The following is an 18,204-nucleotide window of genomic DNA, read 5'->3' on the forward strand; positions in this document are numbered from 1 at the left end:
AATCACCCCAAACACAGATGCCTAAATGCCAGTGTTAGAAGACAATCAACAATATCCTGGACAATATATTACCATGAGCCCTCACCCATCCTAATACAGCAAGCCCTGAAGATTCCAACACAGGTAGAGCACAAAAAAAATTACCATAAGACCAACTTTACAAAGATGATAGATGCTCTTAAAGAGGAACAGCACAATTTTCCTAAAGAAATCCAGGAAAACACAAACAAACAATTGGAGGGAATGAATGAATCTCTTAAAGATAGCCAAGAAAAACAAACAGTTGATGGAAGAGAATTCAACTGTTCAAGATCTGAAAGTGGAAATAGAAGTCATAAAGAAAACACAAACCGAGGGAATTCTAGAAAGGGAAAGTCTAGGTAAGTGAACAGAAACTACAGACACAAATATCACCAACAGGATACAAGAGATGGAAGAGACATTCTTAGGTGTTGAAGATACAACCGAAAAATAGATAAATCAGTCAAAGAAAATGTTAAATCTAAAAATTTTTGCTGTGGATGATTGATTGATAAATAAAACACTGATTGGCCAGTAGCCATGCAGGAAGTGTAGAAGGGACTAACAGAGAGGAGGATTGAGAGAACAGGAAGGCAGAGAGAGACACTGCCAGCAGCCACCAGGACAAAGAAGACATAAGGTACCGGTAAGCCATGAGCCATGTGGCAAAATATAGATTAGCAGAAATGGGTTAATTTAAGATAGAAAAAGTAGATAACAAGAAGCCTGCCATGGCCATACAGTCTGTAAGCAATATAAGTCTCTGTGTTTACTTGCTTGGGTCTGAGCTGCTGCAGGACTGGCGGGCTAGAGAGATTTGTCCTGACTGTGGGCCAGGCAGGACCAGAAAAACTCTAGCTACAAATTCCTTTACACAAAACATCCAGAAAATCTGGGACACTATGAAAGGACCAAATCTAAAAATAATAGGAGTAGAAAAAGGAGAAGAATCCCAGAACAAAGGCCTAGAAAATATTTTTAACAAAATCATAGAAGAAAATTTTCCTAACCTAAAGAATGACATGCCTATAAAGGTAAAAGAAGCTTACCGAAAATCATATGGATTAAAAGAGAAAAGAAAGTGCCCTCCCCATATAATAATCAAAACACTAAACATGCAGAACAAAGAAAGAATATTAAACCTGCAAAGGAAAAAGGCCAAGTAACGTATAAAGGCAGAGCTATTGGAATTACACCAGACTTCTCAATGGAGACTAAAAAAGCCAGAAGGGTCTGGACAGATATCTTGCAGATGCTAAGACACCACAGATGCCAACCTAGACTATTATATCCAGAAAAACTTTCAATCATCACAATGGAGAAAACAAGATATTTCATGATAAAACCAAATTTAAACAATATACACAAACCTAGTCTAACAGAAGTTACTAGAAAGAAAACGGCAACCTAAGGAGATTAACTACACCCACAAAAACACAAGCAATAAATAATCTCACATCAGCAATACACTAAGAACAGAAATACACACACACACACATACACACACACACACACACACACACGAGAGAGAGAGACAGAGACAGAGAGACAGAGACAGAGAGAGACAGAGAGAGAGAGAGACAACCACCACCACCCAAAACAACAAAATAACTGGAATTAACAATAATTTGTAATTGATATTTCTTAATAACAACAGACTCAATTTTCCAATTAAAAAAAATCACAGACTGGAAGAATGGATAGGAAAATAGGATTGATCCTTCTGCTACATAAAAGAAGCACATCTCAGCATCAAAGATAGACATTACTTCAGAGTAAAGGGTTGGAACATGATTTCCAAGCATGTAGACCTAAGAAACAAGCTGCTGTAGCCATTCAAATATCTAACAAAATAGACTTCAAACCAAGTTAATCAAAAGACACAGAGGACACTTCATACTCATCAAAGAAAAAGTTAACCAAGATAATTTTTTTCAATTCTTTCCATCTATGCTCAAAACATGAAGGCACCCCTGTTTATAAAGAAAACACTACTAAAGTTTAAATCACACACTGACCCTCAAGTAATGATAGTGGGAGACTTCAATATCCTACTCTCACCAATGGACAGGTAGGTCATCCAGACACAAAATAAATAGAGAAGGACTGGAGCTAACACACATTATTAACCAAATGGACATACCAGATGTCTACAGAACATTTCACCCAAACAAGAAGAATACTCTTTCTCCTCAATACCTCATGGAACATTCTCCAAAACTGATATAACAGGTCACAAAACAAGTCTCAAAAGATACAAGAAGACTACAATGTCAAGGAAGAAATAAAGAAAGAAATTAAAGACTTCCTAGAATTCAATGAAAATGGATGAACAACATAAAAATGCACGGGACACAATGAAAGTGGTGCTAAGGGGAAAGTTCACAGCACTAAGTGCCTACATAAAGAAATCAAAGAGATCTCATGCTAGCAACTTAACAGCACATCTGAAAACTCTGGAACAAAAAGCAAATACACCCAAGAGGAGTAGACAGCAGGAAATACTCAAATGGAAGGCTGAAATCAATAAAATAGGAATAAAGAGAACAATACAAAGAATCAGTGAGACAAAGAGTTGGTTCTTCAAGAAAATTAACAAGATAGATAAACCCTTTTCCAAACTAACTTAACAATAGAGAGAAAATATCCAAATTAACACAATCAGAAATGAAAAGGGGGATATAACAACAGCCACCGAGGAAATACAAAGAATCATTATGTCATACTTCAAAAGCCTACAACCCATAAAATTGGAAAACCTAAAAGAAATGACCAATTATTCTGATAGATACCACTTATCAAAGTTAAATTAAGATCAGATAAACAATTTAAACAGTCCTATAACCCCCAAGGAAATAGAAACAGTCATTAAAAGTCTTCCAACCAAAAAAGCCCAGGGCCAGACATTTTTTGCACAGAATTCTACCAGGTTTTCAAAGAAGAGATAATATCAATACTCCTCATATTATTCCACAACAAACAGAAGAAATATTTCCAAATGGATTTTATAAAGCCACAGTCATCCTCATACCCAAACCACAAAATGGCTCAACAAAGAAAGAGAATAACAAACCAAGTTCCCTCATGAACATTCATGCAGATATAATCAACAAAATACCCACAAACTGAATCCAAGAGTATATCAAAAAGAGCATCCATCATGATCAAATGGGCTTCATCCCAGAGATGCAGGGATTGCTCAACAAATCTGTCAATATAATCCACTATATAAATAGTCTGAAAGAATAAAAACCCCACATGATCATCTCATTAGCTGCTGAAAAGGCCTTTGACAAAATCTAAAACCCCTGCAAGATAGAAGTCCTGGAGAGATCAGGGATACAGGGACATACATAAACATAATAAAAGTAATTTATAATCAGCCTATAGTCAAAATGAAAATAAATAGAAACTCAAAGCAATTCCACTAAAATCAGGAACAAGAAAATGCTGTCCACTCTCTCCATATCTATTCAATATGTATTTGAGATTCTAGCTACAGTAATAAGACAACTAAAGCAGATCAAAGGGATACAAATTGGAAAGGAAAAAGTTAGAGGATCGCTATGTGCAGATAATATAATAGTAAACATAAGCAACCCAAAAAATTCTACCAAGGAATCCCTACAGCTATTATACACCTTCAGTGAAGTGGCTTGATACAAGATTAACTCAAAAAAAAATTAGTAGCCCTTCTATATACAAATGACAAACTGGTTGAGAAAGAAATCACGGAAACAACATCCTTCACAATAGCCACAAAAACTATAAAATAAATTGGAATATCTCTAATCAAGCAAGTGAAATACCTGTAGGACAACAACTTCAAGTCTTTGAAGAAGGAAACTGAAGAAGATTGAAAGATCTCTCATGTTCATGTATAGGTAGGATTAACATAGTAAAAATGGCCATCCTGCCAAAAATCAATCTACAGATTAAACACAATCCTCATCACAATTCCTACACAGTTCTTTACAGACTGTGAAAGAACAATACTCAACTTCATATAGAAAAACAAACAAAAACCCAGGATAGCCAAAGTAATCCTGTACAATAAGAAAAAAAATATCTGAGGGTATCACCATTCCTGATGTCAAGCTCTACTATAGAGCTACAGTAATAAAACCGGATGGTATTGGCATATTTATTGGCATAGAAACAAATAGGTTCAATGGAATTGAACTGAAGACACAGATGTAAATCCAACCACCTATGGATACCTGATTTTAGACAAAGTAGCCAAGACTATACAATGAAAGAAGAAAGAAAGAAAGAAAGAAAGAAAGAAAGAAAGAAAGAAAGAAAGAAAGAAAGAAAGAAAGAAAGAAAGAAAAAGAAAGAAAGAATCTTCAATAAATGGTGCTGGTCTAACTGGTTGTCGGCTTAGGGAAGAATACAACTTGATACTTATCTATCACCCTGCACAGCCTGCACAAAACTCAAGTCCAAGTGGATCAAAGACCTCAAGATAATTCAAGTACACTGAACCTGATAGAAGAAATTGGGAAATAGTTTGAATGTTTGGCACAGGAGACAACTTCCTAAGCAGAATTCCAGTAGTGTACACACTAAGATCAATAACAAATAGGACCTCATGAAACTGAAAACCTTCTGTAAGGCAAAAGACACTGTCAACAGGACAAAAAGGCAGCCTACAGAATGGGAAAAGATTTCCATCAACCACACATCTGACAGAAGGCTGATATCTGAAATCTATAAAGAACTCAAGAAACTAGACATCAACAAACCAAAAACCCAATTACAAGATCTCAACAGAAGAATCTCAAATGGTCAAGAAACACTTAAAGAAATGTTAAATATCTTTAGCCATCAGGAAAACACAAGTCAAAACTACTTTGAGATTCCATTTTACACCTGTCAGAATGGCTAAGATTAAAACAAAAACAAAAACAAAAAAGCAAGTGAGAGTTCACGCTGGATGTAGAGAAAGGGTAACACTCCTCCGTTTCTGTTGAGAGTACACTGCCACTATGGAAGGCAATATGGATATTCCTCAGAAAATTAAGCATCAATCCACCTCAAACCCCAGTTTTACCACTCCTGGGTGATATACCCATCCCAACACAAGGACACTTGCTCAATCATGTTAATAATAGCTTTATTTGTAAGAGCCAGGAACTGGAAACAACCTAGATGTCTCTTAACCAAAGAATGGATAAAGGAAATGCAGTACATTTACACAATGGAGCATTACTGAGTTGTTAAAAAAAATAACATCATGAAATGTAAAGGCAAAGTAATAGAACTAGAGAAAATTATTCTGAGTGAGGTAATCCAGACCCAAAAGACAAACATGGTATGTTTTCACTTATAAGTGGCCATTAGCTATAAAGGAAAAAGATAATCATGCTACTATCCACAGATCCTGAGAGCCTAAGTAACAAGGAGGCCCAAGTGGGGGAATGCATGGATCTTGCTAGGAAGGAGAAATAGAATACTTTTGTTGGTAGACAAGGGACAGGTAGGGATGGCAACAGGGTGGATTAGGTGGGGGTGTGGAGGAAGAGAGTACTGAGAGAGATGACTGGAATTGGGAGACATTTCAGAGGTGAAGAAGAAACCTAGTGCAATGGAAACTACCAGGAATCAATGAAGGTAACCCTAGCAAGACTCCTATTAAAGGGGGATATGGAACCTGAACCAGCCATCTTCCCAAACCAAGCAAGGCTTCCTTTAGAAGGGTTGAGACACCAACCAAGCCACAAAACCTCCTACCTACAATTATTTCTGCCTGCAAAATGTGCTGGGATAAAGGTAGTGCAGAACTTGTGGGAGTGGCCATTCATTGAATGTTCCAAATTGAAACCCATGCCACAAAAGTGAATCCATGACTGACACTTCTTGCCAAGCCAGGAACCAGAATCTGAATAACCTAGAGACCAAGGATAGAACCAAACATGATCGGCATAAAAAACAGTCAGTCCATGAAATGATTCCAAATGATACTCTGCTATATTTGTAGACCAGAACCTGCATAATTGTTATCAGAGAGGCTTGATCAAACAATTGATGGGAGTAGATGCAGAGATCCACAGCCAACCAATAGGCAGAGCTTGGGGAATCCTGAACAATAGGGTGAGGAAGGATTGTAGTAGCCAGAAGGACCAAGACACCACAATAAAAACAGTCCACAGAATCAACTAACCAGGGCTCATAGAGGCTCAAAGAGCCTCAACCAACAATCAGGGAGCCTTTAGGGATCTGACTTATGCCTTCTGCATATGTGTTATGGTTGTGTAGCTTGATGTTCCTGTAGGACTCCTACCAGTGGGAGCACTGGCTTTCTCTGACTCCTTTGCCTGCGTTGGGGACACTTTTCCACCAACTGGGCGCTGCCTCACTAGCCTTAACATAAGAAGATGTGCCTGGTTTTATTATAACTTAATATGCTATGTTTGGTTGATATCATGGGAGGCCCTCCCTTTTCCTAAGGAAAAGAAAGAAGGAAGAGTGGATCTAGAAGAGAGAGGACTGGTGGGAGGAGGAGGAGCTGTGAGGAGAGGAGAGATGTAAACCACAGTCGGGAATCAATATGAGAGAAGAATACATTTTTAAAAATGGTAGTCCTTCTGTTAGTTCCCCAGTTTCACCAGGAACAAACATAAGCTCCAATTTGGTAAGAGCTGAGACAAGTAAAAGACAATGTGTCAAACAGAGGCAAGGGGATATTTTTCTTTACACCACAAAAACCCTAGCAGAAAAAGAAAGCTATGGCAATAGAATGGCGTGGGTGAGGGTGAGGCGGGATTATAACACAAAGTGTACAATGAGCCAAGGGTCCAAGAAACCTCAGGAAACTCTGTGCAGGCTGAAAGTCCCAGTGGTCAGGTGTGAGGAGGAGAAAAACATGAAATGAGGAAACACTTATAATCCAGTAAGCAGATAAACAACAAACATCCAAAAAGTTCTTTTACTCAGAATACCCTAGGACTCTGAGCATAGATTACCAAGAGATTTTCCCATGAAAAACCCTGTGACTAACCCAACTCATGAAGAACAGACCCTGTACGAATAGAACCTGACACCATGCTTTCATATTCCTTCTTTAACTCTACTCAACAGCCAATAGACAAAAGAACAGTACACTTCCATAATGTAATGAGAGATGCTTAGGTATTTGCAAAAGTAGTGCTTTTGATTAATTTCAACATAAACTGGTGTGGTAGTTCAAATAAGAATGGCCCCCATAGGCTCATATATTTGAATGCTTGGCCATCAGGGAGTGGCACTACTTAAAAGGAATTAGTAAATGTGGCTATTTCAGAGAAAATATGTCACTGGAGGTAAGCTTTGATCTTTCAAATGCCCAAACTAGTCCTCCTCCTCTTCCTCCTCCTCCTCCTCCTCCTCCTCCTCCTCCTCCTCCTCCTCCTCTCTCTCTCTCTCTCTCTCTCTCTCTCTCTCTCTCTCTCTCTCTCTCTCTCTCTCTTTCTACCTATGGATTCAGATATAGAACTCTCAGCTATGATGTCTGACTGTATGCCACCATGCTTCCTGCCATGATGACAATATACTAAATCTCTGAAACTGTAGGCTAGCCCCAATTAAATGTTTTCTTTTATAAAGTTTGCTGTAGTCATAGTCGTAGTGTCTCTTCAAAGAATTGGACACTCAGTAAGACAATTAGTTTGATTTTTTAATTTATTTTATTTTCCATTTATTTTTTTCAGACAGGGTCTCACTATGTATGGTAGCTGTGGTTGGCAATGAACTTACACTTCTGCATTGGTCCTCTAAATACTATGACTATGGGCATATAGCATTTCACCAAGGGTCTTTTTAATGTTGTTGGTAAATTACATATATTTTTTTTTAGCAAACTTCAGAAACTCAAAAAGTCCAATACCCAACACAAAACACACTGTTGTGGGTAAATTTTGAGGAATGTTCTAAGTCAATGACCTCCCTGTGTGTGTGTATTCTTATGCACATGGGTTTATATGAACTATACATGTTGGTATTCCCAGTGGCCAGAAGAAGGCAGTAGATCCCTTGGAACCAGAGTGAAGCCCTATGTAGGTGTTTGGAATGGAACCCAGGTCCTCTGTAGGAGGAACAAGTGCTCTTAACCAGTGGACTACTGAAATGTCTCTCTGTTTACTGTCAAACTCAAGCTGCAGAGCAAAGGGTTTGAACAATAATGATCTGTGAACACTGACCATGCCTAAGTAACTTAAATGAGTTAAGTCTCCACATATTTTTGGCCTACGCTAGCCCAGGGCTTCTTGAAAGCAGAGGCCAGATCTTGCTCATAGCTACGTTATCAGTATCTAACTCATAGTAGATAATCAATGAGCACTAGTTGAGGTATTAAACACCAATTTAGATAAAGCTGAAAGTATTAATTTTGCCATATCAAAAGAGTTCTGCTTTCAAACTGTTGATGCAAAGACCCCATAGTCCTCTGTCAAGTGTGCTGTTTCTTTAAGCCTTTGGGTCCTAAGCAATAAAAAAGGAAAGCAATGCTAGTCTTCACTTGCATGTTCTAGTTATAATACATTGCATTTTAAGGATCACTGTGAGTATTCCATGTGCCCAATAACTTTTAGGCAACTTTTCTTTCTCTTCTCCTAGTTTACTTTTGTTAACATAAAAGGAAAAATCTCTAGGCATTTTAAGAATCACTAAATTTTTCAAATGTCTTAAAATTTTGCAAAATCTGCCCTCTGATAGCAATATTTTGTGTGCATTAAAACTCAGAGGAGGCTAGAATAAACTCTACCTGTGGTTAGAAAAACCAGAGTTGATGCTTCATGTAATTATGTAACAAATGTGCTCAAAGTAGTCATCAACTTGGATGACAAACCATTTCAAAGGTTTCTCTTTTCAAGTATGTAGAGGAAAACAAAAATCAACATTAGTAGAACTAAGATATTCAGGAGGACTTTCTTTTTAAAAGGCTTCTCCTATAAATTCTGTGTATGTCTCATGTAAGTTTAAAAGGGCTTTCTGCTCACTTAGAAGAACTGTGTCCTCATGGCCTGTGGGTTTACTAATCAGCTCCAGAGTGCTCCTAAATATGGCAAAGCAGGAATGCTTGCTCCAATTCTGTTTGCAATGGAATGGAATATGAATGAAGTTCAATGTCAAATGGTGACACCTTTGCAAAAGTGTGAAGAGAAGCAACTGAAACAGCTTCACCAATCCCCAGGTGTGTGCCAGGAACTGTGCTTGTGCAAACACTGATCCCACAATGTCTGACTCTTAATAGGTGTCATGTTGTCAAATGATGCATTTAAAGACTGAGACATAAGAGACAAAGATCAGAGAAGACACTTTTCCAACCCATATTTTCTCTCATAAGACTATCTGTGTATTTGACAATAAATATTAAGTTACTTCTAGCTCATTCTATTAGGCTGTATTATGGACAGTATTTGATAAAAATCCTTATTACCCAAATTTGCTTGTATCATTTGTTTGGATTAGGAATATATTTCTAAGTATTAGAAATATAGCAGAAACTATTCTGAAAGTTCATTAGCTTTTCTCTGGCAGCCCATAGACACAGAGTTAACACTCAGTGTTGTGGACACTATTTTGACTTTATATATAATCTCTTCTCATTGGGAAAAATAGACAATTATCATTTGGATAAAGAAGAAACATCCTCTGCCCATTGCAGCTTAGCTGCTTCTGAAGAGAGCTGTTCTTCAAACCTACACCTAGTTCCAAAAGTAACATGAGAAGTTTTCTTATGTTCTTCAGCAAGGCAGAGGGACAATAGAGAGACCCAAGGTGAACAGAACTTTCTCTAAGTGCATTAAAAAATATTTCAGAAAAAAATCAAAACAAAACATCACATCATTAAATGGACTAGCTGAACTTAGCAATCTTTATTCACCTAGCACTATAAACCATCAGCTCTAAAAACATCAAAGAAGGACTATATACAATCCTATAAAAATCCCCTATATTTGAAACAATAGATGCAATTACTATGGGAGAAGGAGAAAGTGGCCACTGCTTATTTTACAATAGGTATAAACTTGAGATTCAGACACACAAATCCAGTTACAGGATTTTGTTTCCTCACTAACCTCTTAAAAGTTCTCAAAGCTGTGCATAGTGGAGGCATGGCTTACGACCCTCCATTACTACATTTTTTTGGAAATTACACAGTAGATGATAAATAAGAAACGACAGCACAATGATTATAAAATCAAGAAAGCAGAATTAGAGTTAGTTCAGTTCTGAATTCTGTCATTCTTTCTCTGAAATCCAAGGGGAGATGGTGACATATGAAATGAAGACTTCTAAAGCCACAGCATCTGACTGGGCTATATTTCCTGCCCAAGTTAAAGTTTGATTTTAAGATTTATTTTATTCTGATAACTAACCTACAACCCATAGACCTAGGGAGTTTATATGTGGAGGAAGGAACTGTGACACACATGGATCTCCCTGGAATGGGGAAATAGAATAGATTTTAGGGGTGGACTGGGGGTGGTTGAGGCCAGGAATGGGAAGATCAGGTTGGGGGGGTGAGGAAAGATAGAGTTGAGGGAGGGAATATGAGAAGAGACATATGGAATCAAGGACCATTTGAGAGATGATATGGAAACCTAGTATAGTGGAAACTCACTAAAATATATGACGACAATCTTAATAAGGTCTTCTAATAATGGCACATATTGCCAAGACAATAGATTGCTCTCTGAAATCCAACACCAAGGCCCCATTGCCAACAATAAAACCTTTGACCTACAATCTGTCTGGCATGCAAGATATGCTAGGGCAATGATGGCACAAAGATTGTGGGAGTAGCCAACCAATGTCTAATTTGACTTATTTCATCACATGCCAAAAGATGGAACCCGTGCTTGATACTGCTTGCATGAACAAGAACCAGTGACTATATAGTGCTGTGGGATTGTCTTTCTGTGGGCTGTGAATATGTGTTGCTACTATTGGTTAATAAAGAAGCTGTTTGACCTGTGACAACACAGGATAAGAGCCAGGCAGGAGATCCAAGCAGAGAGACAGGGATAAGGGAAGAGTTAAAAAGATGTCAACCCACCACCCAAGGAGACCAGAAATACCATGGCCATGTGGTAAAATATAGATTAATAGAAATGGGTTAATTTAAGATGAGTAAGCTAGTTAATAATAAGCTTGGTCCATAGACCAAACAGTTTGTAATTAGTATAAAGCCTCTGACTGGTTATTTGGGTACTGGCGGGAGGGAAAGGTTTATCCAGCTACAATTGGCACTCACCATCAGGCATTGATCCACATAGACCTAATAAAGCTTAAAAGGGATTCTTAAGGCACAGAAATGGAGCTACACTGGGCTATCTGGTCTCAAAGTCTCATGCCAGCAGAGCTCAGAAACACATCTCCCAAGAGCTGCCTGTGAGATGGAGCTGGCTGCCAGACACCATGAGCTAAGCAGCATGGCAGATTTCCAAAGTCTCTCCCACAGGACACAGTACAGAGAGGCTTCTTCCAGCCCCTGTTGCTGTATGTGGGCTTGAGAGCACAGCTGTAGGCTTGAGAACACAGCTTCATGCTATTTAATACTGCTTCCCAGAATTGAGGAGGTAAGTGTGACTTTTAGGTACCTGCACCACATTGGAAAGCTGAGTGTGGTGGAGCCAGCCACCAAAGCCACACTTTCATCCTAGCTGTGCAGTTTAACAGTTTAAAAACTCTTCTGGTCAAAAAAAGGTTAAAGATACACAATAAAGACAGATTCAGATGGAAAAAACATCTAAACAGGTTATAAGATGTTTAAAAATATATGTAGGCTTAAGAGAGAAAAGAAAAAGGGTAGAGAAAGTCCTTAAAAAAGAAATGGAGTAAAAAAAAAGCTACATAAAGATAGAAAATACACAGAGAGTCTGTATACTGTATATTATTTGGTTATCTTTGGGATTTTTTTAACTGCAAAGATACATTTGATTGTAGGGGCTGCTAAGTTAAGCCAACATACATATCTTAAAGGTATCTTGACTTCAAAATTTGGGTCTAAGGTTATGTTGCTTTGGAAAAGATGTTCTGCTTTTGTTTCCACAGAAGATGAGAAGCTGTGGATTCCTTCCAGATTAATATGGTTATATCAGAGAAGACACACTGAAAGGTTCCCAGTGGGAGCAATGGCCAAAATGATCCAACATCAAAAACAGCTTCAAAGCAACTGGATGAAATGATGCAGCCTCACAGACTACTACAGCCAAGATTTAACCATAATTCTAAAATTTCTCAGGATTCCCATAAGATTGCAAGCACCCCCAATCAGCAGGAAGTAGTTTGGAAAGCTAGACCCAGTTCCCAAAATACTGTTTATGAATTGTTTTTCATTGAAAGGGGATTGGTTATAAATGATTAATGGTCATAGTCAATCTCTTTCTAAAGAAAAAAGGGGGTGTGATATAGAAATCATGAAAAAAAGGTAGATTATTGGGCCTACTTTAACTCAAAAAACAACTGTTGGTCTTAAAATACTTTACTTTGATGTGAATTTTGGTTTATTGACAGAGGTTTAAGGTCAAGGTTATTATACTATATGTATATTTCTGCTCTTGTTTGGGGTATTATGTTTATGCAGCTCATTTGAAATTGTAATGTATAATTAAGAAATTCAGATTAATAATTAGTCATCTATAATAGCCAAACTTATAGTCATATTAGATATTGTTTCTAGGTATACAAAGATATATTTCAGATGGATAGGCAATCTTCCAGCACTTCAAAGACCTACAGAATGTAGCATTTAAAATGTTTTAAGAACTTAGACCTTTCTGGACAGTGAGAAAAGTCTACTCCTGGCAGCACCAATTACTTCAAGAAGATGATGAGCATTGAAGAAATTCACTATGGAGTTTGTTTACAATATGGAAAAGACTAGCCATTTGGGCAAGAAACTGCTCTTGCCTGGACTGCTTGACAGTATGTTGCATAAACTCAATGTGCAGGACTCATAGGAAAGTGTTTACTGTACTTTGCCAAAACAAGATGGGATGGTCCTTCAAGTTTTTGCTTCACAGAAAAAAACTGACAGACATTCTGCAGGACACAGAGAAAAATGACTGATGAACAATAGGTAAAACAGTCCTTCAAATTTCCAGCTTCACTGAAAAGTATGCCAGAGACTTTGGCTTATAGGCTGAAGATAGATACCCCAGAGTTACAGAGGAACTTCAGGTGACTGTCCAGGCAGGCAGATGTCTCTGCTATTTCCAGAATTTTGGAAGTTGCTTATAGTGCACTTCCTGTTTACTAAGATAATATTCTTCTAGGGTATTTGATGTAGCTGAACAGTAGAGAGTCATAATTGTAGCTTTACTTAGTTATGATAAAAGATAAATTAGATATGAAACTTTAGACTCACAAATACAGGATAGACAATAGAGTATTTAATTTTGCCAAAAACAGACTAAATATCTTAATTGTAATTCTTGATTGATAACTGTTTTGTTATATGAAATTTTACTATGTTGAAGTTAAAACTTTCCTTTTTGATTAGACAGAAAAGGGGAAATGCTGTGGGGTGGTCTGTATGTATACTGCGAATATGTGTTGCTACTATTGGTTAATAAAGAAGCTGTTTTCTCCTATGGTAACACAGGATAAAAGCCAGGAGGAAAATCCAAGCAGAGAGACAGGGAGAAGGGCAGAGCCAAGGAGACGCTAGCCTTGTGCTCAAAGAGCAACATGCCAGCAGACTGGTAAGACCATGGCCACATAGCAAAATATAGATTAATAGAAATGGATTAATTTAAGATGAATGAGTCAGTAATAAGCCTAGGCCATAGACCAAACAGTTTGTAATTAATATTTTTCTTCTGATTGGTTATTTGGGTACTGGCATGTGGTGAAGAATTATCCAGCTACAATATAGCCCAGACACGTCGGGTAAAAGCAAAAACCGGTGGTTTAAAAAGAACAAAGAGGATCAATAAAATGACTCCAAGTGGTATTCTGATATAATCATAGATCAGTGCCTTATTCAGTCATCATCAAAGAAGCTTCCTCCTACAGCAGATGAAAGCAAATGCAGAGACCCTAAGCCAGACAACATACAGAGAGAGAATCCTTCAAACACACAGCTTTAAATGGGATGTCTCCATCAAATCCCTCCCCACAGAGCTGAGGGAATCCCATTGAAGAGGCAGCAAGATTGTAAGAGCCAGAGGGGATGGAGGACACCAGGAGAACAAAGACCTTAGAATCAACTGAGCCAGGCTCAAATGAACTTGCAAAGACTGAAGCAGCAAGCACAAGGCCTACATGGACCTGTACCAGGCCTTCTGCAAAGATAGTATAGCTTTCAGCTTAGTAATTTTAATGGGACTCCTGAGTGTGTGAAGAAGTTCGTCTCTGATTCTTGTGCTTTCTCTTGAGGCTCTTTTCTTTCTGTTAAGTTGCCTTGTTCAGCGTTGATGTAATGATTTTGTTTTATTTTACTATATTTGATTTGGTAAAAAAATATAACTGAAAATCTAAAAAAATATTTATTTTATTCTACTCTCTCTCTCTCTCTCTCTCTCTCTCTCTCTCTCTCTCTCTCTCTCTCTCTCTCTCTCTCTCCCCGTGTGTGTGTGTGTGTGTGTGTCTGTGTCTGTGTGTGTGTACATATGAGTAACTCAGAGGCCAGAAGACGGCATTGGATCTCCTGAAGCTGTAAGTATAGCCAGCTACACTACACAGTAAATTCTGCTCCTATGGCAGAGCAGCAAGCACTCTCAACAACTGAGCCATCTGAGTCCATCTTTCCAGGCCCCCAAGGTTAACAGTTTTGCCTGTTGACTCCAGCAGCCCACACTGCAAACTGACTAAGAGAAGCAGCTTGTGTTGTCTGCTTTCCCTTCTTCCTTTCTTTCTCCTAGTGCCCCAGCTTTGGCCCTTCTACTCTCTAAATATCTATTTGGTATAACATCTTTGCCTCAGGATCTGCTCCTCTAGGAAGTAAATTTAGTAAACTAAAATATGCTACAACAATCCTGTGCTGAATCCTTCAACTCTGCAACCATTTCTGGCAGAAGTGTGCACCACATGGACCCTTTTTCATCACACCCACCTGTAGTGGGTAGCCATTCCAGCTTTGATCTGGAAGTTCCAACCCCTACTGAGACTCTGGCAACTGTCACACCTATGAGGCAGGGCCAGGGGAGGCGCCTGGAGACCTGAGATCTGGATAGGCCAGCACTCTCTCTGTTCAGGGACACTGAACAGTGGAGATGGACCGAGCAGAGCTCCAGAGAACACCGCTGGACTGCGATACACCTTCCCCAGACCCTGCGACCTACCTATCCCTTAATTTGTGAGTTACGCCATTAAATAAATATCCTTTTAACTATGTGGAGTGGCCTTAATAATTTCACAGGGTCTGGGGAAGGTGTATCACAGTCCAGCGGTGTTCTCTGGAGCTCTGCTCTGTCCACCTCCACCATTCAGGGTCCCCGAACAGAGAGAGTGCTGGTCCATCCAGATCTCGGGTCTCCAGTTGCCAGAGTCTCAATGGGGGCTGGAACTTCTAGATCAAAGCTGGAATGGCTACCCACTACACCCACCCCTTAAGTATCCCTACAGAAGGCTGCATGCAAAAGATCCAGTGTAGCTAGAGTGTGGATGTGGACATCACTACATCCACTTACATACACAGAGGATGAAGGCCAGACACTGTGGCCTCTTAACACTGTTGCAGTTAACAAAATTAGAGCAAGTTGGAGATCAAATGCAGCGTGTGTTGGGGAGGGATCTAGAATCACTTGCTATTTTTGTCTTCTTCCTTTGCCACTTCTAGTCCTGACACAGCCTTATAGTTTAAGTGTAGGGCAAGACCTAAATGAGCCAGGGATGCTGAAGATACTTTCCGAATAGAAACACTTCTCTGATTCAGGAAGGAAAATGAAAGGAAGAAGAGAACTCAACTGAAAAATCTTGGTAATGAAAGGGGTAGCCACAGTGGTCAGCACAGACGGCTGGTCCAAAATGAACAGTCCTATGCAGAGACATGAGGAACAAGAGCCTCATATTCACCGCCTAAAACTCTCAAATGAGATGCTTTTGGCCATCCTTCAGTTTCTCAGCAGAAGAAATCAAAGGTTCTTTTCTCTGTCTTTTCCCAAAGTGACACTTGTCCAGGCCCCAAGTGAAAATCTTAGAATCCCTGGGTATTGTACCTGGATAAATACATATGTATTCCTTCTTGGAGTTTTTTGACACACAAAGTGGAAATGAGGACAACACAATTGGAACATAAAATAACGACCTCATGTATTATACTGAAATATGATTCCTTTGTCCCTAAATCGGAAAATTCTTAGGAAAATTCAAGGTACCTCAAAATCTTATAAATTAATAATTTCAAACCACATAAGCATGGTTGACTTGTGAATTTGACTGATTCTAAAATGAATGTATTCCTCTGTTATCACACAGAAAGATCAAATGCTTAGGGAAGAAGTGGATTCCGATGGTGATCACTGGCTCTTGATGTCTACACATCAATGTAGACCTGCATGATGTAGATGCTGACTGGGGGCTGGAAGCGTGTCATGTCTGTCTTTCTCTGTCCCCAAACTCATGATCTCTGCTGAGTGAAGCTGAAGGACTCACACTCCATTTGCAATCATGTCTCAGAGCATGGGATCAAAACTTCAATGTTGCCTGTGTAGCACGGCCTCTGCTCTGTGTGCACCTTCCATCAGCAACATGAAACTAAGCATGAACCACAATCATTCTCTATCCACCATATCCCTTCATAGAACCTGGCCCCAAAGCCTGGATTTTAGGGTGAGGTTGATCTTGGCAATCAGCTAAGGTTTTAGAGAGAAGCTCATTTTTTAAGTATGTATACGCAGATAAAAAAGAATCATAAGTGTATATATGTCACTCATGCATATACTCACACACACATACACACATATCCCTACACATATGTATGTTTGTATGTGTGTGTGTGTGTGTGTGTGTGTGTGTGTGTGTGTATTACATACAAACAAAAAGAGGGCAACTCAATGGAATCATAACTGGGAGGCCAATTGTTTCCTGATCCTTTGTATTCCAGTTTGCTTCTTCCTGTTTTAAAGTGTTTAGAAAGATAAAAATAACTCACTAAAAATGTTTGCGTAAGAGAAACAGGCCTGAAACACGGTTCTGGCAGTTGGTCCCAAATTCTTCTCTGTATCTCTGTCAAATTAATAATGCCTCCCTGGTGTACATGCTAACAGCTTTCTGAAGTACACTTGCACACATCACACGGATTTGGCTCAGACATCAATATTTACCACAGAAAACATAACAGGAACTATGCCTGGGTAAGAGCAACACTGGGTTGTGTTGCCAAGGTTCTCAAACTGTGGGTAGTGACCCCTTTGAGGGACACATATCAAGTATCTTGCATATTAAATATTTACATTATAATTCATAACAATAGCAAAATTATGCTTATTAATTAGCAATGAAATAATTGTGTGGTTGGGGGTCACCACATAAGGAACTGTACTAAAGGGTCATAGCATTATGAAGGGTGAGAACTACTGGGCTAGAGATCTCATTTGGAAGCAAGTGATACAATGATATCACAATGAACAATGATAGAAAGTACATAAATACTAAACAGTCTAAATCGACATTTTACTTTCTTTTCTGATGCTTCACACACACACACACACACACACACACACACACACACACACACACACACACACACACACACACACCAGCTCATGAACTCAAGCCATAGAAACCTTCCTTCGCCCCCACGTAAATGATATTTTGCTTGTCATTTTTATGTTTTACTGGCTGGTACATTTCATGTAATAATTGCCAGTTTTCTGTCACTGCTGGTTCCCCTGCTGCAAAAGATCTAATCTGTTCAGAGGAAGATAATTGCAAAGCTATTGAAATAAAAAGGAAAGGCCTGCATCTCACCGCTGTTGTGAGCCTCCAGCTGTGAGGCAGAGTTCACAGCCACCTTGCATAGTGAACAGTAAAGCAGCCTCTTTGCCTTTTCTTCCTCAGTCTCTGTGGAAGGACTTGAGCTGTTGCCAGCGGCTGCCACTGCCGGGGGTGTTTTTTCTGCTTTGGAAGTGATCTCAGTTGTTATGGCACTGCTCTTGCACATTTCCACACTTGTCATTGTTGATATTACTGGCGTCCCCGTGGTACTGTCTGTATTCAAAACAGAATAGGACAGGGTTAGAAAAACATGGC

At 38.9% G+C, this 18,204-nt stretch overlaps 1 protein-coding gene across 6 annotated transcripts in view; it reads right to left on the minus strand.

The window, feature by feature from the left end:
• Window positions 1–18,204, minus strand: part of Znf385d (zinc finger protein 385D) — a 345,072-nt gene that overhangs the window by 10,237 nt on the left and 316,631 nt on the right. For all 6 annotated transcript variants that reach the window (XM_015989938.3, XM_076544446.1, XM_015989937.3 and 3 more), the window contains one exon: window positions 17,923–18,162. In XM_015989938.3, coding sequence (XP_015845424.1) covers window positions 17,923–18,162 — 240 coding nt within the window. The remainder of the gene's footprint in view (window positions 1–17,922; window positions 18,163–18,204) is intronic.

This window comes from Peromyscus maniculatus, chromosome 9 (genome assembly GCF_049852395.1).
Source record: "Peromyscus maniculatus bairdii isolate BWxNUB_F1_BW_parent chromosome 9, HU_Pman_BW_mat_3.1, whole genome shotgun sequence".
NCBI lineage: Eukaryota > Metazoa > Chordata > Mammalia > Rodentia > Cricetidae > Peromyscus > Peromyscus maniculatus.